The sequence below is a fragment of the Tachyglossus aculeatus genome, assembly GCF_015852505.1.
Source record: "Tachyglossus aculeatus isolate mTacAcu1 chromosome 12 unlocalized genomic scaffold, mTacAcu1.pri SUPER_6_unloc_3, whole genome shotgun sequence".
Lineage (NCBI taxonomy): Eukaryota > Metazoa > Chordata > Mammalia > Monotremata > Tachyglossidae > Tachyglossus > Tachyglossus aculeatus.
In genome coordinates this window covers 3,065,145-3,092,399 of record NW_024044830.1, presented here as the reverse complement: position 1 = coordinate 3,092,399, position 27,255 = coordinate 3,065,145, and the positions used below count along the sequence as shown (strand labels likewise).

General features: G+C 48.2%; 1 protein-coding gene across 1 annotated transcript; it reads left to right on the top strand.

Annotated features, from left to right (window-relative positions):
• The first annotated feature begins 4,320 nt into the window (after positions 1 to 4,320).
• On the top strand, positions 4,321 to 22,141 carry LOC119921570 (olfactory receptor 14A2-like). The gene is made up of 6 exons (XM_038741699.1): positions 4,321 to 4,426; positions 6,232 to 6,346; positions 17,355 to 17,517; positions 21,350 to 21,705; positions 21,843 to 21,957; positions 22,058 to 22,141. The coding sequence occupies exons 1-6, from the start codon at positions 4,321 to 4,323 to the stop codon at positions 22,139 to 22,141; spliced, it is 939 nt and encodes a 312-aa protein (XP_038597627.1).
• Positions 22,142 to 27,255: the final 5,114 nt, after the last annotated feature.

Genomic DNA, 27,255 nt, shown 5'->3' with positions numbered 1-27,255 from the left:
TATCGGCAGGAATGGCCAAGGGAGGGGTATGTTGCATAGCATCGGAGAGTGAGGCAAGGTGTGACAAATCAAGGGAGACATTCGAAGAATGCCAGGCTCCTTGGAGCCGATTTAGGATCACGGGCCACAAAAACCCGGGAAACGTGGCATTATAATAATATGGGGTCACACAGATATGAGGGTAACGACAATCACAACGTTGAAAAGAAAGTTGAGTGTGCAGAGCATCAACCTTATTTCCTAATTGTATAAGAGAATGCTGTAGAAGGGAGAGGCGAGCGGTAAAGTCTTCGTCTAATCGTAACTGTGTTGGCAGAGCATCAGAAACATTTCTTGCAAGGGAATTAACAAAGGAGGCCTGTGTTATTTCAGTATGCAGGGTAATAGAGGATAAGGTGGTAGCAATAATAAGGGATGCCGAAGCGATAAACCCATTAATTAACAATCCAAACAAACCGACGATGTCGCCGTTTTGGAATACGAAAATGATCAGCTAGCATCTGAAGGGCAGAATCTGTAGGGGACTCAGCCCAAGGGTGCGATAATGAGGTGGGAAGTATAGCATGACGAGGTTGTTCTACTATAAGAATAGTAGCAGTGGCATCATAGGCGGATATACATTGGATAAGTCTACAATTATCACATGTAATATTCCAGATGGAAGGGAAGGGGATAAGGGATGGGTAAGCCGACATGGATGGCTTGTGGTGCCAATATACACGCTCTTATCTGCCGTTCTTCCGTAAGGACTGGGATAGAATCGAAAGGGACCTATAATCGAGCAAAAGCAAGCATGATTGGACCCAAAGCAGCAAAAGCCCGCCAAAGGTGGGGGTACAAAAAGGAGGAAGTTCCTGCAGTAGTGGAACCTAAAGCTTGGAAAGCATCTGTGGGCAGAGACCCAAGATAACCATGCAAACGGGATGAATAAGTAAGGTTATCATGTCCGCCCCAATTCAATAGCGTGGCTGGGAATACGTGGGAGGATAAATGAATAACCGTGGGAAAACGTTGTCGACACGTTTGCCAAATAGGCAAAACCAACTCTGAAGGCGGCCAAGACGAGCTGGCAAACACAAAAGAAGGAAGTTTGGGTACGGGGGGTGAGGTTCCCAGATGATGGGATACAGCAGTCAAACGGGTAACCCCACAGTACACCGAACGGGGCTGGGGTTCACGCAATTCTCTTTCCTGAGCCCAAGTGATTAGGGGGAGTAGAGACAGACACGGACTTGGGGTTGTGGGTGCAGAAAAACATATAGGAGTACGAGTTGCAAGGAGGGAGACATTGACAAGTGCCTCTTCTCCTGGTCCTTCCCATGGAATCGCATCCCCCCCTACAAGATCAGAAGCACTAGTGAGAATATCTCCCACCGGGTCCTGCCACGTAACGGGCCGCACCCACGGAGGGTATGGAACAAAGGTCCAATAGTCCTCAGTAATCACAACAGTGGAGGAGGCGAGAATCAGGAAAGCGATCATCATTTTTAGGAACTTTGCTGCTGATCCTCCAGAGGAAGGGTCGCGGAGTCTGTATCCTGGTTCTCTGTCAGCTCTTGAAGTATGCAGGGTGAGGGAGGGCGTGCTGTAGAAAGGACGCGACGAATGTTCCTTGTAGGTATCCAGATCGGGCGGTCCTTTTTTTCTTTTTCTGTTTCTGGTATTTTTTTTTTTCGTGGAGGCAAATCTTTAATGCGAGCCCTCCAGGCTCGCATCTCCTCCTGCCTTCAGGACATCTCCATCTGGATGTCCGCCCGCCACCTAAAGCTCAACATGTCAAAGACTGAGCTCCTTGTCTTCCCTCCCAAACCTTGTCCTCTCCCTGACTTTCCCATCTCTGTTGACGGCACTACCATCCTTCCCGTCTCACAAGCCCGCAACCTTGGTGTCATCCTCGACTCCACTCTCTCATTTACCCCTCACATCCAAGCCGTCACCAAAACCTGCCGGTCTCAGCTCCGCAACATTGCCAAGATCCGCCCTTTCCTCTCCATCCAAACCGCTACCCTGCTCATTCAAGCTCTCATCCTATCCCGTCTGGACTACTGCACTAGCCTTCTCTCTGATCTCCCATCCTCGTGTCTCTCTCCACTTCAATCCATACTTCATGCTGCTGCCCGGATTATCTTTGTCCAGAAACGCTCTGGACATATTACTCCCCTCCTCAAAAACCTCCAATGGCTACCGATCAATCTGCGCATCAAGCAGAAACTCCTCACCCTGGGCTTCAAGGCTGTCCAGCACCTCGCCCCCTCCTACCTCACCTCCCTTCTCTCCTTCTACTGCCCAGCCCGCACCCTCTGCTCCTCCACCACTAATCTCCTCACTGTACCTCGCTCTCGCCTGTCCCGCCATCGACCCCCGGCCCACGTCATCCCCCGGGCCTGGAATGCCCTCCCTCTGCCCATCCGCCAAGCTAGCTCTCTTCCTCCCTTCAAGGCCCTGCTGAGAGCTCACCTCCTCCAGGAGGCCTTCCCAGACTGAGCCCCTTCTTTCCTCTCCCCCTCGTCCCCCTCTCCATCCCCCCGTCTTACCTCCTTCCCTTCCCCACAGCACCTGTATATATGGATATATGGTTGTACATATTTATTACTCTATTTATTTATTTATTTATTTATTTATTTTACTTGTACATTCCTATCCTACTTATTTTATTTTGTTGGTATGTTTGGTTCTGTTCTCTGTCTCCCCCTTTTAGACTGTGAGCCCACTGTTGGGTAGGGACTGTCTCTATGTGATGTCAATTTGTACTTCCCAAGCGCTTAGTACAGTGCTCTGCACATAGTAAGCGCTCAATAAATACGATTGATTGATTGATTTAATACGTTCCTTATGGAGAACGCAGAGATAGGAAAAGACTGGGGTCCTTCTTCTCGTAATCTGGAACTCATCTGCCTTCCCATTATTTCCCATCGTTCTAAATCCACTATTCCTTCCTTTGGAAACCAAGGGCAGCATTTTTCCACGCATTCCAAGAATTGTTCAATCTGGGCAGTAGTTATAATTAGCCCACGCTCCTTCACTACATCTTTTAACAACTGAATATAGTGATCCCGGGAGCGGAATTGAATCTGTCCCATTTTCTTCCCTATAGTAAGCTTGGTGTTTGAAAACGAAAGTAAACTTAAATGCCCTCACCTTTTCCATTCTTTGGTGAGTCACTGCGCAGTGATGAGTCGTTCCATGAGGGTTGCGGTGCTGAGTCTGAGGGTCCAGGGTTCAGGTCCCTGTTCGGACTCCATTTGTTGCCGTCTGCCTCCACGCGTCCGGCGCAGTGGGGAGACGGGCACGCGCAATGGAAGAACACAGGCTAGGCGATTCTCAAGGTGGACAAGGAGACTGTTTATTCAGCACACTGTGGAGGATTTTATATAGTGAGGAGCCTCAAGGGAGTTAGGTGACAGGCGGATGACTGCAAGCCTATCAGCAAGGCTGAGCTTATCAGCAAGACTGAGCTCATCAGCAAGGCTGAGGTTATCAGCAAGGCTGAGCTCAAGCTTAGATCGGCACGTTCCTAAGGCAATTCTCAGAAGAGCGCCAAGTTGTTTATCTAGCAGCCTGACTTCCTTCATTGTTCCTTGTAGGTCTTCCTGTGAGCACGGAAGGCCGGGGGGCCTGGCTTACTACTTAGGCCCAGATGTTAGGTCTGCCACAATCTCCCCCTTCACCCCCTCTCATTCACCCTCGCCTTACCTCCTTCCCTTCCCCACAGCACCTGTATATATGTATATATGTTTGTACGTATTTATTACTCTATTTATTTATTTATTTATTTTACTTTTACATATCTATTCTATTTATTTTATTTTGTTAATACGTTTGGTTTTGTTCTCTGTCTCCCCTTTCTAGACTGTTAGCCCACTGTTGGGTAGAGACTGTCTCTATATGTCGCCAACTTCTACTTCCCAAGCGCTTGGTACAGTGCTCTGCACACAGTAAGCGCTCAATAAATGCGATTGATTGATTGATATATTATGGATCTATACATATGTGACATGGAATCGAGAGAGCGATGAAGAAATGGGGCAAATTCAAGTGAAGGGTGATACAGAAAGGAGTGGGAAAAGAGGAAATATGGACTTAGTCGGGGAAGGCCTCTTGGAGGAGATGTGATTTTAATAAGACTTTGAAGGTGGGGAGAGTGAATGTCTGTCGGATATGAAGAGGGAGGACATTCCAGGCAAGAGACAGGACGTGGACGAGAGGTGGTTGGCAGAAGAGAGGAAATGGAAGTACGATGAATAGATTAGAATTAGAGGAGCGAAGTGTGCAGGCTGGCTTGTAGTAGGAGAGTAGTGAGGTAAAATAGGAGGGAGCGAGATGACTGTGAGCTTTAACGATGATGGTGAGGAAGTTCTGTATGACGCAGAGGTGGACGGACAACTACTGCAGGTTCCAGAGGAGTGGGGAACCATGGTCAGAGCTGGTAATGTCTGCGTCTCAGAAGTGTTTACTAAGCACCTGCTATCTGAAGAGCACTGTACTCAGTTCTGAGGAAGAGAACAATTTATTAGACACGGTCCATTGAGAGGGCAGTCACTGACAACTAGATCATCATCATCAATCATATTTATTGAGCGCTTACTGTGTGCAGAGTACTGTACTAAGCGCTTGGGAAGTACAAGTTGGCAACATATAGAGACAGTCCCTAGCCAATAGTGGGCTCACAGTCTGAAAGGGGGAGACAGAGAACAAAACCAAACATACTAACAAAATAAAATAAATAGAATAGCTGTGTATAAGTAAAATAAATAGATAAATAAATAGAGCAATAAATATGTACAAACATATATACATATATACAGGTGCTGTGGGGAAGGGAAGGAGGTAAGATGGGGGGACGGAGAGGGGGACGAGGGGGAGAGGAAGGAAGGGGCTCAGTCTGGGAAGGCCTCCTGGAGGAGGTGAGCTCTCAGTAGGGCCTTGAAGGGGGGAGGGTCATGTGAGCTTAACTAGATGAGGGTTAAGCTCACATGGAAGATAAAAGGCTCTCTTACACGAGATTTGCCATGAAGCAGGAGGCTACATCTGGTGAGAAATCATTTCTTTGGTTGCGTTCAGCAGAGAGCTGTGCACATAGTAAGTGCTCAACATATTTGATCGATTGATTGATTTGGGTTCCCTTCTGCCTGAACGATGAAGCTCGTCTAAAACCAACCTACTCACTGTATTTTGGTCTCATCTATCCAGCTACTGAACACCAGCCCATACCCTTTCCCTGTCCTGTAACTCCCTCCCTCTTCATACAATAATAATAAATAATAATAATAATGATTGCATTTGATATCACGTTTCTAAGCGCTAGGGTAGATGCAAAGTTATCAGGTCGAATACAGTCCCTATTCCACATGGGGCTCATGGGCTTAATCCCCATTTTACAGATGAGGGAACTGAGGCACAGGGAAGTGAAGCGACTTGCACAAGGTCAAACAGCAGGCAACAGTCAGAGCCAGGACTGGAACCCAGGTCCTTCTGACTCTCAGGCCATTTCTCTTTCCACTAGGCCTCGCTGTGCTCTCTGACAAACCATCACTCTTTCCAATTTCAGAGACTTCTTAAAATTACATCTCCTCCAAGAGGCCTTCCCTGACTGAGCCCTAATTTTCCCTACTTCCTCTCCCTTCTGCCTTTCCCTTGCACTTGGGTATGCAGTTTTTATTCTCCCCACTCTCTTCCCCAAAGCACTTATGTACATACTTTAAATTTATTTCAATGTATGTAAACTCCTCGTCTAAAGCAAATATGTCTGCCAATTTTGCTATATTGCACTCTCCCAATTGCTTAGTATAGTACTCTGCACAACGTAGGTGCTCAATAAAAACACTGATGGATTGATCTGACTGTCATTGTCTGCTGAGGCTCTGAAATAGCTTCCTCCTTTTTGTTTTTGTAGGTGGTCTTCAATCCTTGGGAAATGGTCAACCTCATGGCGGTGAGGAGATTCCTGCTCCTGGTATTCTCAGAGGTCCGGGAGCTGCAGCTTGTCCACGCTGCATTGTTCCTCCTGGTCTACCTGGCGGCACTGACGGGGAATCTCCTCATCATCGCCGTCACCACCTTCGACAGGGGCCTCCACACCCCCATGTACTTCGTCCTGAGGAACCTGTCCGTCCTTGACCTCTTCTACATCTCCGTCACCGTCCCCAAATCCTTCCTTAAATCCCTGATCGACCATAGAGAAATCTCCTTCATAGGATGTTTTCCAGGTCTTCTTCGTGATTCTTTTTGCAGGCACAGAGTTCTCCATGTTCACGGTGATGTCCTACGACCGATACATGGCCATTTGCAGTGCTCTATATTACGAGGTCATTATGAACCACAGGACCTGCCTTGAGATGGCAGTCGGGTCCTGGCTTACTGGGCGAATGTTAGGAGTCGTCGTTTCAGCTGCGACGTTTTCCCTGGCTTTCTGCAGATCCCATGTGATCACACAGTTTTTCTGTGACGTCCCGCCGGTAATAAAACTCTCCTGCTCTATAACGTATGCTGCCTTCAAGGTGGTTCTAGCCACTGGTGCCTATTTAAGTGTTTTTCTGCTTCGTCTCCATCGTGGTCTCGTACGCGCGCATTTTCTGGGCCGTGCTGAGGATGCCGGCCTCCGAGGGCCTTCTCCACCTGCCTGCTCCACATCGTCGTCATCACCGTTTTTTTTCTTCACGGCCGCCTTCTCCCACTTAAAAACGACTTCCAGCTCCTCCTTTCAGCTGGACCTGTAGGTGTCCGTGTTGCCGTGTACCGTGGTGCCCTAGACCCTGAACCCCCTCATGTACAGCATGAGGAATAGCGGTGAAGATGGCGATGGGGAGAGTCCTGGTTGGGAGTCTTTTCAACGGAGATAGAAAATTTCACTTCAGGCTCTGACTCTGTTATTTCTCTCCCCAAGGACTGACTCTAGACAGACTTGGGCAGCCTGCAACGATCTGTGGTATTTGTTATTAGAGACTTTTCCTGGATGCACGCTGCCTATTATCAATGTCTTTGAATAGTTAGGTAGAAGAGTTTTTACTAGCTGTTCTTGTGTGGTATTTAAATCTAGCTCCCGTATCTGGGGATGGATGTCTGCACTTCGATTCACCCCCTTTATTCACCATCAGCAGAGGGAAGTGCACGGGCCTGAGAGTCAGAAAGACCTGGGTTCTAATCCTCGCTCTGCCCCTTGTCTGCTGTGTGGCCTTGGGCAAGTCATGTCACTTTTCTGGGCCTCAGTTCACCTGTAAAATGAGGTATTCTGTGGGCCCCTTGTGGGACATGGACTGTGTCCAACCTGATTACCTTGTATCTACGCCAGTGGTTAATACAGTGCCTGGTACATGGTAAGTGTTTAACAAACAATTTCATAAAATGGAAGAGGTAGCTGCAGAAGGGTGTTTTAGGCTTACTTCTGATCCTCATATCTGGCCCAAAAGCCAGGGGCAGGGGTACAGGTTGAATTTTTCCAATCACTAATGCTCTCAGATGTCACTCAATAAACACCATTATTATTTATCTTCCTAATTTTACTGTTGTTACTATTATTATTTATTGCACAATACACTTCAATATTTAAGTATTACTTCAATAAATCAGTCAATCAAATTGAAGTACAACAGGAGTCCAAGACACATTCTTTGCAAACAAGGAGATTACATTGTTCAAAAATGTTACAGGTGCTTGTGACATACACCCATTCAGTGGCAGGACTGGAATACGATCTTGGTGTCCTTTTCTTTTTTTTTTTTACCAAGTCGATCTGTATATTGCATTTAACCATGACTAACCAAATGGGCTAGGGTGCCTATTCCCCCTACCACGAAATAGCTCCAATCCCAGAGTTGAAACATAAAGCTATTGTTCATCATGGAAAAAGAATGACAAGTCCGTTGAGGTTTTTCTAGGGTGGAGTACCAGAGTGGGAACCACGTGGGACTGGGCAGTCATTTAGGTTGTGGGGCCCGGGACCACTAAGAGCCCACGATCCCGGCCTTCCAAGATTCCCGGATGGTCAGCCGTCTCAGCGGAGCCCCGGGCCCGTCGTCCCACGGGGAAATAACCCGGCCATCTTCTGAGGGGACGGCGCAGGCATCTGGAGAGCTGATAGGGAGAGGGAGGATTCTGACAGCTACCACCCCCTACCCAGTGCTTCTTGTCACCCCCACCAGCAACCAGGACCGATAAGATGAAGTGAGCCTCCCTCTAAGCAGAGGTCGGTGCACCCCAGCGCAGAACAGGCCATGTGACTCTGGAGAGGAACAGGGAAAGGTGTAGGGCAGGGAAGGGAAATTTCAATGTAAGCCCAGAATAGGAGGATAAAAGTTAGAATTTCTATTATTCTTTCATGTTACTTCCCTGAGGAGAGATGACGATTCCAGCTAGTACCCTCTTTAGGGCCAGGTGAGAGGGCGTGGATCCTTGTGAGTGAAGGGAACAGCCACCAATGAGTTGTCAGTGGAAAGAGCCAGGTTCTGGGAATCAGAATACCCCCATCTCCTCCACTGCCCTTCTGTGTGATCTCGGAAAAACCACTTAATATCTCTGTGCTCCAGTTTCCTCAACTGCAAAGTGCTTAATACAGTGCCTAGTATCCGGTAAATGCTCACCAGATATCGTTGATTGATCAATCGATCTGTAGCTTTCATTCAAGCATCGTAGCTTTCAGCAAGCATCATGGCCTAGTGCATAGAGCACGAACCTGGAAGTCAGCAGGACTTGGCTTCTAATTTCGGCTCTGCCATGTGTCTGCTGTGTGACTTGGGCAGGTCACTTCACCTCTCTGAACCTCAGTTACCTTATTTGCAATATGGGGACTAAGAGTGTGAGCTCCATGTGGGACAGGGACTGTGTCCAACCTGATTGATTTGCATATACCGCAGAGCTTAGATCAGTTCTTGGTCCACAGTAATACTATTGTTATTATTATTCCCAGTGTCATAACTCATAAGTTTCCTGGAATCTTGGTTTCCTTCATACACTGTGGGGAGAGATCCAATAGTCCATCATATTGTAAAATCCTCGAGGGCAAGGATTCCATTTTTGCTCTCCGTCTCTCTTGGACTGTTAGCCTCAGGCATACCAGAGACTGTGCCCAACGTACCTATCCCAGTGCTTTGCATACAATAGGAGCAAAATGGGTATTCAACATCCGTTCTCCCTCATATTCATTCATTCATTCAATCGCATTTATTGAGCGCTTAGTATGTGCAGAGCAATGTACTAAGTGCTTGGGAAGTACGAATAGGCAACACATAGAGACAGTCCCTACCCAACAACGGGCTCACAGTCTAGAATGGGGAGACAGATAACAAAACAAACAGAAACGCTCTGGGCATGTCACTCCCCTCTTGGAAAACTCTCCAGTGGTTGCCTGTCAACCTACGAATCAAGCAAAAACTCCTAACTCTCGGCTTCAAGGCTCTCCATCACCTCGCCCGCTCCTACCTCACCTCCCTTCTCTCCTTCTCCCACACCCTAAACTCCTCAGCTGCTAACCTCCTCAGTGTGCCTCGTTCTCGCCTGTCCCGCTGTTGACCCCCGGTCCAAGTCCTTCCCATGGCCCGGAATGCCCTCCATCCGCACATACGCAAAGCTAGCTCTCTTCCTCCCTTCAAAGCCCTACTGAGGGCTCACCTCCTCCAGGGGTTGTCCCAGAGTGAGCCCCCTTTTTCCTCTCCTTCTCACCATCCGCCCCCCCCCGCCCTACCTCCTTCCCCTCCCCACAGCACTTGTATATATTTGTACAAATTTATTACGCTATTTATTTTACAGGCAACCATTGGAGATTTTTGAGGAGAGCAGTGAAATACCCAGAGCGTTTCTGTACAAGATAATATGGGCTTCAGAGTGAAGTATAGAATGAAGTGGGAAGATACAGGAGGATGGGAGATCAGAGAGGAGGCTGATGCAGTAATCCATGTCAGAATAGGATGACAGATTGAACCAGCAAGTTAACGGTTTGGATGGAGAGGAAAGGGAAATCAGTCAATCAATCAATCAACCAATCGCATTTATTGAGCGCTTACTGTGTGCAGAGCACTGTACTAAGCGCTTGGAAAGTACAGGTTGGCAACATATAGAGACAGTCCCTACCCAACAGTGGGCTCACAGTCTAGAAGGGGGAGACAGAGAACAAAAACAAACATATTAACAAAATAAAATAAATAGAATGGATATGTAAAAGTAAAATAAATAAATAGAGTAATAAATATGTACAAACTTATATACACATATATATATAGGTGCTGTGGGGAAGGGAAGGAGGTAAGACGGGGGGATGGAGAGGGGGACGAGGGAGAGAGGAAGGAGGGGGGTCAGTCTGGGAAGGCCTCCTGGAGGAGGTGAGCTCTCAGTAGGGTCTTGAAGGGAGGAAGAGAGCTAGCTTGGCAGATGGGCAGAGGGAGGGCATTCCAGGCCAGGGGGACGATGTGGGCCGGGGGTCGACAGCGGGACAGGTGAGAACGAGGCACGGTGAGGAGATTAGCGGCAGAGGAGCGGAGGGTGCGGGGTGGGCTGTAGAAGGAGAGAAGGGAGGTGAGGTAGGAGGGGGCGAGGTGATGGAGAACCTTGAAGCCGAGGGTGAGGAGTTTCTGCCTGATGCGCAGATTGATTGGTAGCCACTGGAGATTTTTGAGGAGTGGAGTAACATGCCCAGAGCATTTCTAGACAAAGACAATCCGGACAGCAACATGAAGTATGGATTGAAGTGGGGAGAGACACGAGGATGTGAGATCAGAGAGAAGGCTGATGCAGTAGTCCAGACAGGATAGGATGAGAGCTTGAACGAGCTGGGTAGCGGTTTGGATGGAGAGGAAAGGGCGGATCTTGGCAATGTTGCGGAGCAGAGACCAGCAGGTTTTGGTGACAGCTTGGATGTGAGGGGTGAATGAGAGAGCGGAGTCGAGGATGACACCAAAGTTGCGGGCTTTTGAGACGGGAAGGATGGTAGTGCCGTCAACAGTGATGGGAAAGTCAGGGAGAGGGAAAGATTTGGGAGGGAAGACAAGGAGTTCAGTCTTCGACATGTTGAGCTTTAGGTGGCAGGCAGAAATCCAGATGGAGATGTCCTGAAGGCAGGAGGAGATGCGAGCCTGGAGAGAGGGGGAGAGAGCAGGGGCAGAGATGTAGATCTGGGTGTCATCAGCATAGAGATGATAGTTGAAGCCGTGGGAGCGAATGAGGTCACCAAGGGAGTGAGTGTAGATCGAGAACAGAAGGGGACCAAGAACTGAACCTTGGGGAACCCCCACAGTAAGGGGATGGGAGGGGGAGGAGGAGCCTGCAAAAGAGACTGAGAATGAATGACCGGAGAGGTTATGGGAGAACCAGGAGAGTATGAAGTCTGTGAAGACAAGGTTGGATAGCGTGTTTAGGAGAAGGGGGTGGTCCACAGTGTCGAAGGCAGCTGTGAGGTCGAGGAAGATAAGGATAGAGTAGGAGCCCTTGGATTTGGCAAGCAGGAGGTCATTGGTGACCTTTGAGAGCGCAGTTTCCGTGGAATGTAGGGGAAGGTAGCCAGACTGGAGGAGGTCGAGGACAGAGTTAGTGTTGAGGAATTCGCGGCAGCGCGTGTAGACAACTCGTTCAAGGAGTTTGGAAAGGAATGGTAGGAGGGAGATGGGGCGATAACTAGAAGGTGAAGTGGGGTCAAGAGAGGGTTTTTTTAGGATGGGAAAGACATGGGCATGTTTGAAGGCAGGGGGGAAGGAACCAGTGGAGAGTGAGCGGTTGAGGATGGAAGTTAATGAGGGGAGAAGGGACGGAGCGAGAGATTTCATGAGATGAGAGGGAATGGGGTCAGAGGCACAGGTGCCCGGGGTAGCACTTGAGAGGAGGGAGGAGAGCTCCTCTAAGGATACTGCTGGGAAAGATGGGAGAGTAGAGAGTGTTGAGAGCCGGGGGGTTGGAGAAGTGGGGGGAGTGACTTTTGGGAGGTCGGACCTGATGGATTTAATTTTATTAATGAAGTAGGAGGCCAGATCGTTGGGGGTGAGGGAAGGAAGAACTTCATTAATAAAATTAAATCCATCAGGGCTTAAGTTAAATTAAATTAAATACGATTGATTGATTGATTGATTGATTACCCAGTCCTCAGTCCTCAAAAATCTCCAATGGCTACCAATCAACCTGCGCATCAGGCAGAAACTCCTCACCCTCGGCTTCAAGGTTCTCCATCACCTCGCCCCCTCCTACCTCACCTCCCTTCTCTCTTTCTACAGCCCACCCCGCACCCCCCGCTCCTCTGCCGCTAATCTCCTCACCGTGCCTCGTTCTCACCTGTCCCGCTGTCGACCCCCGGCCCACATCGTCCCCCTGGCCTGGAATGCCCTCCCTCTGCCCATCTGCCAAGCTAGCTCTCTTCCTCCCTTCAAGACCCTACTGAGAGCTCACCTCCTCCAGGAGGCCTTCCCAGACTGACCCCCCTCCTTCCTCTCTCCCTCGTCCCCCTCTCCATCCCCCCGTCTTACCTCCTTCCCTTCCCCACAGCACCTATATATATATGTGTATATAAGTTTGTACATATTTATTACTCTATCTATTTATTTTACTTTTACATATCCATTCTATTTATTTTATTTTGTTAATATGCTTCTTTTTGTTCTCTGTCTCCCCCTTCTAGACTGTGAGCCCACTGTTGGGTAGGGACTGTCTCTATATGTTGCCAACCTGTACTTTCCAAGCGCTTAGTACAGTGCTCTGCACACAGTAAGCGCTCAATAAATGCGATTGGTTGATTGATTGATTGACTGATTTCCCTTTCCTCTCCATCCAAACCGTTAACTTGCTGGTTCAATCTGTCATCCTATTCTGACATGGATTACTGCATCAGCCTCCTCTCTGATCTCCCATCCTCCTGTATCTTCCCACTTCATTCTATACTTCACTCTGAAGCCCGTATTATCTTGTACAGAAACGCTCTGGGTATTTCACTGCCCTCCTCAAAAATCTCCAATGGTTGCCTGTAAAATAAATAGCGTAATAAATTTGTACAAATATATACAAGTGCTGTGGGGAGGGGAAGGAGGTAGGGCGGGGGGGGGGGGCGGATGGTGAGAAGGAGAGGAAAAAGGGGGCTCACTCTGGGACAGCCCCTGGAGGAGGTGAGCCCTCAGTAGGGCTTTGAAGGGAGGAAGAGAGCTAGCTTTGCGTATGTGCGGATGGAGGGCATTCCGGGCCATGGGAAGGGAAGGAAGAGGGGAAGGAATCGGTGACCTGAGAAAGGAGTTGAGTGTACGGAAGAGCTGACGGAGATGAAGGGCATGGGTGTCAATAAGGGAGGAGAAATAGTTTTGTCTGGCAGCGGATAGGGCTGAGTTAAGGCAGGAAAGGATAAACCTGAAGTGAACGAGGTTGGCATGGTGTTTAGACTTTCGCCAGCAGCGTTCGGCAGCTCGAGCATAAGAGCGAAGGCGGCGGACAGTGGCAGTGATCCAGGGCTGTGGGTTAGTGGTACGGGAGCGGCAAAGGGAAAGGGGAACGAGTGAGTCTAGCTGAGTATTAAGGGTAGAGGTGAGAGCAGTAATCTGATCATCAAGACTGGGTAGAGAGGAGAGGGAGGCGAGGTGGGGTGTGAGGTGCTCAGAAAGACGGATGGGGTCAAGAGAGCGGAGATCTCTTTGAGGGAGTAATATGGATTTACAGGGGAAATGAGTGTGAGTGAGGAAGCAGGTGAGAAGAATATGATCAGAGAGAGGGATTTCAGAGTTGGTGAGGGTGGACACAGTGCAGCGGCAGGAGATGATGACGTCGAGGGTATGACCAAGTTGGTGAGTGGGTGAGGTGGGGTGGAGCAAGAGGTTGGCAGCGTCAAGGAGAGACAGAAGGCGGGCGGCAGAGGAGTCATCAGGGATGTCCATGTAGATGTTGAAGTCTCCGAGGATCAGAGTGGGCATGGAAAAGGCGAGAAGGAAGGTGAGGACATTGGCGATGTTGTGGAGTTGAGACCGGCAGGGTTTGGTGACGGATTGGATGTGTGGGGTGAATGAGAGAGCGGAGTCGAAGATGACACCAGGTTTGCGGGTTTGTGAGACAGGAAGGATGGTGGTGCCGTCTACAGTGACGGGAAAGTCAGGGAGAGGACAGCGTTTTGGAGGGAAGATAAGGACTTTAGTCTTGGACATATAGAGTTTTAGATGGTGGGCAGACATCCAGATGAAGATGTACTGAAGGCAGGAGGAGATACGAGCCTGGAGGAACGGAGATAGAGCAAGGGCGAAGATGTAGATTTGGGTGTCATCAGCGTAGAGATGATAGTTGATGCCGTGGGAGCGAATGAGTTTACCAAAGGAGTGAGTGTAGATAGAGAACAAAAGGGGACCAAGAACTGACCCTTGAGGAACCCCTACGGTAAGGGGATGGGAGGGGGAGGAGGAGCCCACAAAGGAGACTGAGAATGCACGGCCGGAGAGATAAGAGGAGAACCAGGAGACGACGAAGTCTGTAGAACCAAGATTGGATAACATGTTGAGGAGAAGGGGGTGGTCCACAGTGTCAAAGGCAGCTGAGAGGTCGAGGAGGATTAGGATAGAGTAGGAAACTGAGACTGAGACTGGGGCCATAAAATTCAATTCAATCGTATTTATTGAGCATTTACTGTATGCAGAGAACTGTACTAAGCGCTTGGTACGTACAAGTCGGCAACATATAGAGACGGTCCCTACCCATCAACGGGCTTTAAAAAAGACTTATCTTGTATGTACCCCAGAACGTAGTATAATGCTTGACACATAGTACACGCTTAACAAATACCATAATTATTGATATTACCATAATTATTGTTAATATTGTTATTATATGATCTATTATATGATCTATGATATTATCTATATCATACATTAATATATCTATTCTACCTACAGTGCTTATAAAATAAGTTAGGTATCTTACTGATTTGCAAATTGTAAAGTAAGGAAAAGGAGCAGGTTTGAGCATAGGGTGAGAGATAGAAATACGTTAAACTGGTCTCTAGACCAATACGTTAAACTGGTCACTAGACTGAGAGCTCACTGTAGGTAGGCTTATTGCTTACTATGGGTAGGGAAAAAACCTACCAATTCTGTTTCATTGTCTTCTCCCAAGCGCTTAGTACAGTGGTCTGCACACAGTAAGCACTCAATAAATACTATCGACTGATTGAATGTGGGTAGGGAACTGGTATACCAAATTCGTTGTATTGTATTCTCCCAGCCACTTAGTTCAGTGCTCTGCACACAGTAGGACCTCAGTAAATACCGTTGATTGATTCATTGTTTGAATGTGGGCAGCGATGTTCTCTGCCAACCATGTCGTAGTGTACTCTCCCAAGTGCTTAGTACAGTGTTCTGCACTGCAAATGCTCAATAATTATCATTGATTGATTAATGTTGTCTTCTGGTTTGAGACAGGTTTAGGGATAAAGAAGAAGTCATAATTGTTAGCCTATGGAAAGCACAAGACCAGTAATGGCACATTCCCTGCCTACAAACGGCTTATACTCTAATCAATCAATCAATCAATGATATTTTTTGAGCGCTGACTGGGTGCAGAGCACTGTTCTAAGCACTTGGGAGAATACAATAGAGCAGAGCTGCCAGGCCTGTTCCCTGCTCACGAGCTTACAGTCAAAAAGGGGTTGACAGACATTAATAAAAGAAGTATCAGTCTGTTTCTGATGGGTAGAGATGGTGGATGGGTTTGTCTGAGAGATAACTAGGAAAAGGTCTTTGGAGGTGACAGGCTCTTGTGTGGGAATTGGAACATGGAAGGATTGAGGTCTGTCAGGAGGAGCAGAATGTTGGAGTGGATAAACCTCGAATCGGGGAGTCAGAAGATCATGGGTCCTGGTCCTGGCTCTGTTACCTGTCTGCTATGTGACCTTGGACAAGTCACTTCACTTCTCTGGGCCTTCAGTTACCTCATATGGAAAATTGAGTTTGAGGCTGTGAGTCCCGCGTGAGACCAACCCGATTTGCCTGTATCCGCCCCAGTGCTTAGTACAGTGACTCACACATAGAAAGTGCTTAGCACATACCATAATTATTATTTGAAGGCGTGGGATATCTAAGGTGGAGGAACAGCCCGAGAGAGGGGAGAGAAGTGGGAGTAATGAGAATGAGGCAGAGTTGGCCAGGGACGAATTAAAAGAATGTGTTGGGGAATAGAAGGCGAGGCGAATAGATATGAAAGGTAGAGGAGCTATTGAATAAGCATAAAAGGATAGGAAGGGATTTGACTAGTTAATAATAATAATCATAATAACAATAATAATAATGGTATTTGTTAAGAATGTACTACGTGGTAAGCACTGTACTAGGTACTGGGGTAGATACAAGTTAATCAAGCCCACCATGGACCTCACAGTCTAAATAGGAGGGAGAATAGGTACTGAATGCCCATTTCGCAAATGTGGTAACTGAGGCCCAGAGAAGTGACGTGACTTGCCCAACGTCACACAGCAGGTAAATGGCAGAGCGGGGATTAAAAGCCATATCGTCTGATTCCCAGGCCCGAGCTTTTTCCACTAGTCTATGCTGCTTCTCAAATGAAGTGGAATTAAGGGACTACAATCCTTGCAGATATTTGCAAATGGATTTGACACCTAGGAGTCAGGAATAGTTTCTGTGCTGGCCTGAACAGAGACAGGTAAACTGAGGGAGATGACCATGGTGATTAGGTTGTAGTTATTCTAGTGCTTAATACAGTGTCTGGTACGTAGTAGGAATTTAACATATACCACAAAACCCCCAAAATCTGAGATTTCCCTCCAACTCAAAAATTTTCTCCTCTGTGCATTTTTCTCTGGATTACTATTATGTTCGCCCCTATTTGAATCTACTTTTGTTTTCTAAATGTCCTTAAGGCAGTCAGTGTCAATTTCCTGAAAATGACCAATGTCACTGTGAAGACAGAATTCCTGCTGCTGGGATTCTCGGAAGCCCGGGACCTGCAGCTGATCCACGCTGCGCAGTTCCTCCTGGTCTACCTGGCGGCCCTGACGGTGAATCTCCTCATCGTCGCCATTACCGCCCTCGACCGACGCCTCCACACCTCCATGTACGTCTTCCTCAGGCACCTGTCAGTTATCTCATCTAGCCACGACCTCTGCCTCACCTCTGTCATCCTCCGCAAGTCCATCCACAACCCCCTAAGCAATAATAACTCCATCTCCTTCCTAGGCTGCATCGCTCGGCTCTTTCTGTGGATTTTGATTGTGGGTTTTGAGTATTTCGTCCTCACGGCGATTTCCCACCACAGCCATACCGCCATCTGCCTCTGACTCCGCCACAACGTCATCATGGACCGAGGGGCCTGCGGGATGGGCGCCGCCTCATGGCTCAGCGGAGGACTGATTGGGGTCTTCATTTCAGCTTTTTTTCAGCTTCGACCTTCTCCATGTCCGTCTGCAGGTCCACCGTTGTCCCCCAGTTCTTCTGTGACGTCCCCGCTGTGCTGATCTCCTTCTCCGAGGACCACGTTGTCACGTTAGCCGTTGTCTTCTTCGTCCTCATATTCGTCTGGTACATCCACATGTTCTGGGCAGCGTTGAGCATGACGGCCACTGAGGGCCGGGCAAAAGCCTTCTCCGCCTGTCTGCCTCACCTCACTGTCGTCATTGCTTTTTTCTCTACCGGGACTTTCGTTTACCCAAAACCGCCCTCGGACTCCCCCTCGACGTTGGACCTGCTGGTGTCCGCATTCTACCTACACCGTGGTGCCCCCCCCCCCCCAACCCCACATCTACAGCCTGAAGAATAAAGATGTGAAATCTGCCCACGGGAGAGTCCTAAAAGGTACACTCTCCCAGGTCCCTCTCTGGCATAAAATGTCTGTTTCTCCGTGCCAATGATCGCAGCAGTTTTCAGAGGGATTGTCCAAGGATTTGTCCAGATTTACTGCCATCCTTCGGGTCTAAAGACAGAGTCCCGAAAGGGAAGGTTTGCCTTTCTGTGCTGCTGTGGTTGAGAAGCCCCTTCTTCATGTTCAGGATTTAGAGATCTTTCCTTGATCCCACATGGCAGAAATGCAAGGTACCCCTGTAGATTGTAAAACCCATGTGGGCAGGGAACATGTCGACCAACTTTGTTGTATTGTACTCTCCAAAGCACTTAGTACCATGCTCTGCACATAATAAGCACTCTCCTCGACCCCCTCCAGTCTGGTTTCCATCCCCTACATTCCACGGAAACTCTCAAAGGTCACCAATGACCTCCTTCTTGACATATCCAACAGCTCATACGCTATCCTAACCCTCCGCGACCTTTCAGCTGCCTTCGACACTGTGGACCACCCCCTTCTCCTCAACACACTGTCCAACTTTGGCTTCACAGACTCTGTCCTCTCCTGGTTCTCCTCTTATCTCTCCGGCTGTTCATTCTCAGTCTCTTTTGCAGGCTCCTCCTCCCCCTCGCATCCCCTTAATGTAGGGGTTCCTCAAGGGTCAGTTCTTGGTCCCCTTCTGTTCTCGATCTACACTCACTCCCTTGGGGAATTCATTCGCTCCCACGGCTTCAACTATCATCTCTACACTGATGACACCCAAATCTACGTCTCTGCCCCTGCTCTCTCTCCCTCCCTCCAGGCTCGCATCTCCTTCTGCCTTCAGGACATCTACATCTGGATGTCTGCCCGCCATCTAAAACTCAACATGTCTAACACTGAACTCCTTGTCTTCCCTCCCAAACCCTGCCCTCTCCCTGACTTTCCCATCACTGTTGATGGCACTACCATTCTTCCCATCTCACAATCCCACAACCATGGTGTAATCGTCAACTCCCCTCTCTCGTTCACCCCTCACATCCAATCCGTCACCAAAACTTGCCGGTCTCACATCCGCAACATCGCCAAGATCCGCCCTTTCCTCTCCATCCAAACCGCTACCCTGCTCGTCGAAGCTCTCATCCTATCCCGTCTGGAATACTGCATCAGCCTCCTCTCCGATCTCCCATCCTCCTGTCTCACCCCACTTCAATCCATACTTCACGCCGCTGCCCGGATCGTCTTTGTCCAGAAACGGTCTGGGCATGCTACTCCACTCCTCAAAAGTTTCCAGTGGCTACCAATCAATTTACGCATCAGAAAAAAACTCCTCACCCTCGGCTTCAAGGCTGTCCATCACCTCGCCCCCTCCTACCTCACCTCCCTTCTCTCCTTCTACAGCCCAGCCCACACCCTCCGCTCCTCTCCCGCTAATCTCCTCACCGTGCCTCATTCTCACCTGTCCCGCCGTTGACCCCTGGCCCACGTCATCCCCCTGACCTGGAATGCCCTCCCTCCCAACATCCGCCAAGCTAGCTCTCTTCTTCCATTCAAGGCCCTACTGAGAGCTCACCTCCTCCAGGAGGCCTTCCCAGACTGAGCACCCTTCTTCCTCTCCCCCTCGTTCCCCCTTCTTCCCCACGTCCTACCTCCTTCCCTTCCCCACAGCACCTGTATATATGTATATATGTTTGTACATATTTATTACTCTATTTATTTATTTATTTTACTTGTACATATCTATTCTATTTATTTTATTTTGTTAATATGTTTTGTTTTGTTCTCTGTCTCCCCCTTCTAGACTGTGAGCCCACTGTTGGGTAGGGAATGTCTCTATATGTTGCCAACTTGTACTTCCCAAGCGCTTAATACAGTGCTCTGCACACAGAAAGCGCTCAATAAATACGATTGATTGATTGAAGTGCAGTCATAGGGTGGAGAGCCTTCAAGCAGACGGTGAGATTTTGTTGCTTGTTAAAAGACATAACTTGTCGTGAGAGGAGTTTGAGGAGAGGAACGATGTAGTCTGAGCAATGCTTTAGGAAAGGACTAGATGAATGGGGTATGCTTCTGTTTGTGTAGCTACAAGTGTCAATGAAGACATGTGAGCAAATGGAATCAGTTTGGTGTATATGTAGGCTTCATTATTGTTGTTTGTTTTATGGTATCGCTAAGGGCTTATTGTATGCCAGGTAGTGTCCTAAGCTGTGGGGTGGATACAAACTAAACATGTTGGATGTAGCCCATGCCCCATAGGGTGCACACTGTTGTAATCCCCAATTTAAAGATGATGTAACTGAGGCACAGAGAAGGCAAGTGACTGGCCCCAGGTCACACAGGAGACAAGAAGATAGCATAGGATTAAAATCCAGCTCCTTCTTTCTAAAAAGCCCATTCTCCCCCCACTAAATGGATAAATTTATGTACAAAGGCACTTCTCATTTAACTACAAAACCCCCGAAAAAATTTCACAATAGGCATGTACATATCTCTATGTTCTCTGACCTCTCCTATCCACTATTCATTTTAGTTTTAGTCTCCTTAAACAAAAATAATACTCTTGATATTTAGTAAATGCTTATTACGTTCCAAGCAAAATATTAAGTGCTGGGGTGGATTCAGGACAATAAAGTAGAACACAATCCGTGTCCCACAACGGATTCACAGATTAAGTAGGAGGGAAAGCAAGTATCGAATCCTCATTTTACTACTGAGAAAACAGAGGTGTAGAGAAATTACGTCACTTTCCCATGGCTATGCAGCCGACACGTGGTAAATTTGGGATTGGAGCCCAGATCCTCTGACTCTGAAGCCTGGTTTCATTCCAATAGCAGCCTGTTTCTACACAGTTCAAAGCTTGGTGTTTCCAATAAATTGGAAGTTCTTTGGGACAGTGATCATAAGTACTAATACCATGAACCCTGTAGGTACTCAGTAAATAGAATTGATTGACTTAGTCCTATGCCTTCACCTCCAACATCAGTACCTCTAAATTGAAGTCTTCCCTCTTCCTGTGAAGGGAGTAAACATCATTCCCCAGAAATGTTCAATATCTCCATGGTGAACTCAAAGATCATTTTGAATTCAATAACTGCCTTCTCTCAATAGAGAATCACCAGCAAGCGTCTTCTAGCATCACAGTCTTGTAGACTGTGATGCCGTTGTTGGGTAGGGACCATCTCTATATGTTGCCAATTTATACTTCCCAAGCGCTCAAGTACAGTGCTCTGTACACAGTAAGCGCTCAATGAATGCAATTGAATGAAGGAATTGAAGTGTCCTATCAAATTCTTCAATCATGCCATCAAATGAGTGTAAATTTGGCTCTTCCGTGATCCATTCCAAGTAAATGCTGCCTTCCAGGAATGCCGACCGACTCCACGGTGAGGGAATCCCTCCTGCTGGGATTCTCGGAAGGCCGGGAGCTGCAGCTGGTCTACGCCACCTTATTCCTCCTGGTCTACCTGGAGGCCCTGACGGGGAATCTCCTCATAGTCGCCCTCACTGCCCTCGACCGGCGCCTCCACAACCCCATGTACTTTCGGCCTTCTTCAACCTCTGTTACATCTCCGTCCCAGTCCCCAAGTCTGTCGTCATCTCCCTGACCGATCTTAGATCCATCTCTCTCCTGGGATGTGCCGCCCAGGTCTTTTTGGTGATTCTGTTTGCTGCTTTAGAGATAGTCATCCTCACGGCGTTGTCCTACGACCGCTACGCCTCCATCTGCCACTCCCTGCGTTATGAGCTCATCATGACCAATCCGGCCTGTGGAAGGATGGCGGCCGCCTCCTGCATCAGCGGGATGCTGTTTGGGGTCTCGCCTGCAGCTTCTACTTTGTCCCTGAGCTTCTGTGGGCCCAACAACGTCCAGCAGTTCTACTGTGACGTTCCTTCCCTGCTGAAGAACTCCTGCTCAGAGGACCACGTCGGCATCGATGTAAGCGTCACCGGTGGGGTAGCTTTAGGTGTCATGTGCTTCGTCTTCCTCATCATCTCCTACATGTGCATCTTCCATGCAGTGCTGAAGATTCTGGCCTCTGAGAGCTGGGCCAAAGCTTTCTCCACCTGCCTGCCTCACCTCGCCGTCGTCACCGTCTTCCTCTCTACTGGAGCGGTTGACTATCTCAAGCTCGTTTCAGACTCCCCCCGACTCGGGACCTGCTGTTTTCTGTGTTCTACACCGCGGTGCCTCCCGCCCTGAATCCCTTCTTCTACAGCCTGAGGAACAGGAACATGAAGGCCTCCTTGGGGAAAGTCCTAAAGGGGAGATTCCTCCTCCCTCCTGTAAGCGACAAAATATGTTTCCTTTTGCTGACTATCCCATTCCTCATTAACGTTCCGGCCGTGGGGATAGCCATATGAAGAGCTGCCCAAAGAGAAATTCCAGCGTCTAAGGATTTGTCGATGTCTGGGACAGATGTTGATAAGCCGTGTGTGACTGTAAGCCCGGTGTGGGAAGGGATTGTCTCTCTTTATTCTGAATTGTACTCTCCAAGCGCTTAATACAGTTCTGTGCACACAGTAAACACTCAATAAATATTATTGAATGAATTAATGAATGAATGCCACGTGATTGTTTGGGCGGCACCATGGCTTAGTAGAATGAGCATGTGGCTGGGAGTCTGGGAGTCGTGAGACTTGAAATGTCTGCCCGGTTATGCCCCCGGCCTGCTAAATGACCTTGGTCTAGCCACGTAACCTCTTTGGGTCTCTGTAAAATAGGGATTCAATATGAGCTCCCTCTTTCTCTTACAATCTGAGCCCCTGTGGCTCAGGAAACCTGTCTCACCTGATTAGTTTGTTTCTACTCCAGCACTTGGCAGTCTTTTGCAAGTAAGTTCTTAGTAAAGTCAATAATGATAACGTTGATACTACTACTGAAAATAACAGCAATTCTATGGCTTTTAAGATCACTCTTGGTGGTTATGAAAATCAGAAAATCGGAGGGTGACAAGGGACGCAATCATGGAAACTGTTCCCCACATTTGAATGCCTGTTTACTTGTTTTGATGCCTGTCATTCATTCATCCACTCGTTCAATCGCATTTATTGAGCACTTACTGTGTGCAGAGCACTGTACTAAGCGCTTGGAAAGTACAAGTCGGCAACATATAGAGATGGCCCCTACCCAACAACGGGCTTTCAGTCTCCCCCTTCGAGACTGTGAGCCCGTTGTCGACAGGGATTACCTGTATTGGAATTGTACTTTCCAAGCCCTTAGTCCACGTCCATGGAACCCGGGACATTAATAGGGCATGACATATCCTGCTTTTAAGAGGCCTCTGGTTCCTTTTTCAGAGACATACTTGCTCTGCTCACAGTAAGAGCTCAATAAATATGAATGAATGAATGAATTTGACTGATCAAATATTTGCCTCGAATCCATTCGTTCATCCATCCATCCATCCATCCGACCATTCATCCGTCCATCTGTCTGTCTGTTCACCCATCCATCCATTCAGTCATCCATCCATCCATCCATCCATCCATCAATCCATCCATCCATCGATCCATCTATCCATCCACCCATAATAAAAATAGTAATGATGGCATTTGTTAAGCGCTTACTGTATTTGAAGCACTGTTCTAAGCGCTGGGGGGAATACAGGTGATCGGTTTGTCCCACGTGGGGCTCACAGCTTTTAATCCCGTTTTACAGATGAGGTAACCGAAGTTCAGAGAATTTAAGTGACTTGATCAAGGTCACACAGTAGACATATGGCGGAGCTGGGATTAGAACCGATGACCTCTGACTCCCAAGCCCGTGCTTTTGCCACTGAGCCACGCTGCTTCCATCCATCCATCCATCCATCCATCCATCCATCCATCTATCCATCCATCCATCCATCCTTCAATTTACGCAGGCATATATCCATCCAAAATAATAATAATAGTGGTATTTGGTAAGCGCTTATTATGTGCCAGGCACAGTACCAATTGTCAGGGCAGCTACAAGCTAATCAGGGTTTAAACAGTCCCTATCCCACATGGTGCTCACAGTCTCAGTTCCTATTTTACAGATGAGATAACAGGCACAGAGAAGCGAAGTGCCTTGACTAAGGTCACACAGCAGACATTCCACCCATCCATCCATCCATCTATCCACACTTCTGCCCACCCACCCGTCCATCCATCCATCCATCCATCCATCCATCCATACATCCATCCATCCATCCATCTAATAACCCATCCATGCAGCCATCCATCCATCAATCCATGATATTTGTTGAATGCCTCTGGTTGTAAAGTACTGTAGTGAACACTTCAGAGAGGTCAAATAAATTAAACAACATCCCTGCTTTCCAAGAGCTTAAAACCTAACAGGGGAGACAGACACAGAATTAATTCATGAGAGAACAGAGAAGAGAATGAAAGAATGGTAAATAGATGACTACAAGCTTAAAGAGAACATTTTATACGAGCCACTATGTACAAAACTATAATGGCGGGTGTGAGTGCAAAAATGGAGAAGTGGTTTAAGATGCTGATCGGTTGTTGGGAGAAGATGACTTATGGAGAGGAAAAGTGAATCGTGTGAGGCATCCTGGAAGGGGGTACTCACTGGAGTATTGCGGAGATGATGAAAGGTTTAGAAATATTGAGATCTATCATTTCTCAATAAGGGAGAAGATGGCAGTCATTGCAATATTGATTAATCATTGCACTTCACAGTGCTGTGACTCAAAGGTTAATCATTAAGAAAGTGTTGAAGTCGGAGAAAAAAACATTTGATTGCCAATGCAAAACAGGGATGAAAACTTGCATTTGTATAACACAATTTCACACCGCTCAGAGACCTACACAGTTATCTACCGTTAACTACTGTGGCTGAGGTTGGCTAATCAGTCTGAGGAGGCTCACTTGTTAGAGCTGTTTACCTCTCAGGCCAATGAGGTGCCTCAAAGTTACTTTAACAACCAATTCGCAACTAGTCAGCCCACCCAAGCTATTTGGCTGTTTACTACTCTTCCCAGGCATCCCCTCTCCCATGACCCCCCTTAACAGTTCCGCCTTACTCCAGAGCTACCATCCATAGGGCTCCATCCTCCACCACCTCTGAGACATTTCTGCCCCGAGCCCCTGGACTCACCATGACATTAGCCTTTTGGATTTGATTTGACTGTCCCATGGAGAATTCATCCACCTGCGTGGACATCATCTGCCTATTTTATAGTTGTTTCTGCATGTTAATTGTTAATTTCTCTTTATGATGTCATCTGCTTATTTTATTTATGCTATATCACGTTAATTGTGAACTGCTCTCTGTGATGTCATCATATGCTTATTTTTTGCCATCTCATATTAATTGTTATATGCTCTCTGTGATATCATCATCTACTTAGTTTATTATTGCCATAGCATGTTGATTGTTAACTACTCTCCTTGATGTCATGTCATCACCTACTTATTTTACTATTGCTACTACATTATTGCAACTGTATGTTTATTGTTAACTTCCTGCTGTGCTGTCATTTACCTTGCTGGCCTCACCATGAACGATCAGTTCCGCTGCTCTTATCTGCCATTCCCAGTCCTCACCTTCCCAAGCCCCTCTCCCACCTATCTCTTCCCTCCCTTTCCCCGCCCCTACCCCTGCCCTTCACCCCCTCCACAAAATCCCTCTGTACCAGCGACAACCCTCAAGCCCTCCCTTCCAACCCCCTCCCTCCCCTCCTCTCCGCCCATGCCCCATCCCAGGTTTCCTTTCTCTTCGCTACCCCTCTTCCCCCTCTCCCCGCCCAGGCCCCCGCCAACTCATCCCCACCCCTCGCACCCTTCCACCTCCCTCCCCTCCCTCCACAGCTGCTGCCAAGTGTGGCCTTTGGAACCCCCGCTCCATTATAGGTAAGCTCCCTTTCATCCTGGACCTATTCCTTTCCAGCACTCTACTCCTCCTCGGCCTAACCGAAAAACGGCTCTCTCCGGATGACACGGTCTCTTCTGCTGCTCTCTCCAATGAATGCCTCTTCTTCTCCCACTCCCCCAGACTCACCGGAAAAGGAGGAGGTGTAGGTTTCCTTCTCTCTCCCCAATGTTGCTTTTGCAGTATCCCTCCTTCCACTTCCCTTTCCTTCCCCTCCTCTGAAGCCCACATTATTCGCCTCTACTACCCCCTCCAGATTCTTATAGCCGTCTTCTTGCACCCCCCCCCCCCGGCCCCACCTCCAACTTCTTTAATGATTTTGACCCCTTTCTCACCTTTCTTCTCTCCTTTTCCATGCCCACTTTCATCCTCGGAGACTTCAAGATCCACATGGATGTCCCTGGTGACTCCTCTGCTGCCCGCCGTCTGTCTCTCCTTGACGCTGCCAACCTCCTGCTCCACCCCACCTCACCCACTCACCAACCTGGTCACACCCTCGACCTTATCATCTCCTACTGCTGCACTATCTCCACCCTCACTAACTCTGAAATCCCCCTCTCTGATCATAACCTGCTCACCTGCCTCCTCACACACACCCCTTCCCCCTGTAAATCTAGATTACTACCCCACAGAGACCTCCGCTCTCCCAACCCCTTCCATCTTTCTCAGCGCATCACACCACACCTCGCCTCCCTATCCTCTCTACCCAATCTTGATGACCAGATTACTGCTCTCAACTCTACTCTCTCTACTCAACTCAACTCGCTCACTGCCCTTTCCCTTCGACGCTTTCGCACCACTAACCGACAGCCTTGGATCACTGCCACTCTCCTTCTCCTTCACTCTTGTATCGAGCTGCTGAACGCTCCTGGAGAAGGTTTAAACACCATTTAACCCTGTTCACTGTAACTTTATCCTTCCCTGCCTTACCTCTGCTCTCTCCTCTGCCAGGTTAAATTATTTTTCTTCCCTTATCGACACCCATGCCCATCACCCCCGTCTGCTGTTCCGGATATTTAACTCCCTCTTCATGCTCCCTGTTCATCCCCCTCCTTCATCCCTCACCCCCAACGATCTGGCCACCTACTTCATTAGGAAAATAAACACCATCAGGTCGCAGCTCCCTAAATTCACCCCTCCCCCTTTTCCATCCTCCCCGCTCTAAACTCTCTTCTCTACTTTTCGATCTTTACCAGCAGTATCTTCAGAGGAGATCTTTTCCCTCCTCTCAAGTGCCACCCCCTCTACCGCTTCGGACCCCATTCCCTCTCATCTTATAAAACCCTCATTCCTTCCCTCCTCACCTCCTTAACTTCCATCTTCAACTGCGCACTCTCCAACGGCATCTTCCCCTCTACATTCAAACACGCTCAACCCTCCCCATCCTAAAAAAATATCTCTCCTGACCCGACTGTCCCTTCCAGGTATCGCCCTATCTCCCTCCTACCCTTCCTTTCCGAACTCCTAGAGCGCGTCGTCTACACTCTCTGCCTCGAAGTCCTCAAATCCAACTCTCTCCTGGACCCCCTGCAATCTGGCTTCGGACACCTCCACTCCACCGAAGCTTTGCTCTCAGAGGTTTATCTCCCCCTTCTAGACTGTGAGCCCGTTGTTGGGTAGGGATGGTCTCTATCTGTTGGCAAATTATATTTTACAAGGGCTTAGCATAGTGCTGTGTACACAGTAAG

What these genes read in the sequence shown, in the direction of transcription:
- LOC119921570 (XM_038741699.1), top strand. Translation starts at nt 4,321, where the DNA reads ATGACTGTGAGCTTTAACGATGATGGTGAGGAAGTTCTGTATGACGCA. An exon ending in TGCCTTGAGATGGCAGTCGG is followed by an intron (nt 6,347 to 17,354) that starts GTCCTGGCTTAC and finishes GTCCGTCTGCAG; the next exon opens with GTCCACCGTTGTCCCCCAGT. An exon ending in TGACGGCCACTGAGGGCCGG is followed by an intron (nt 17,518 to 21,349) that starts GCAAAAGCCTTC and finishes TGTGCCGCCCAG; the next exon opens with GTCTTTTTGGTGATTCTGTT.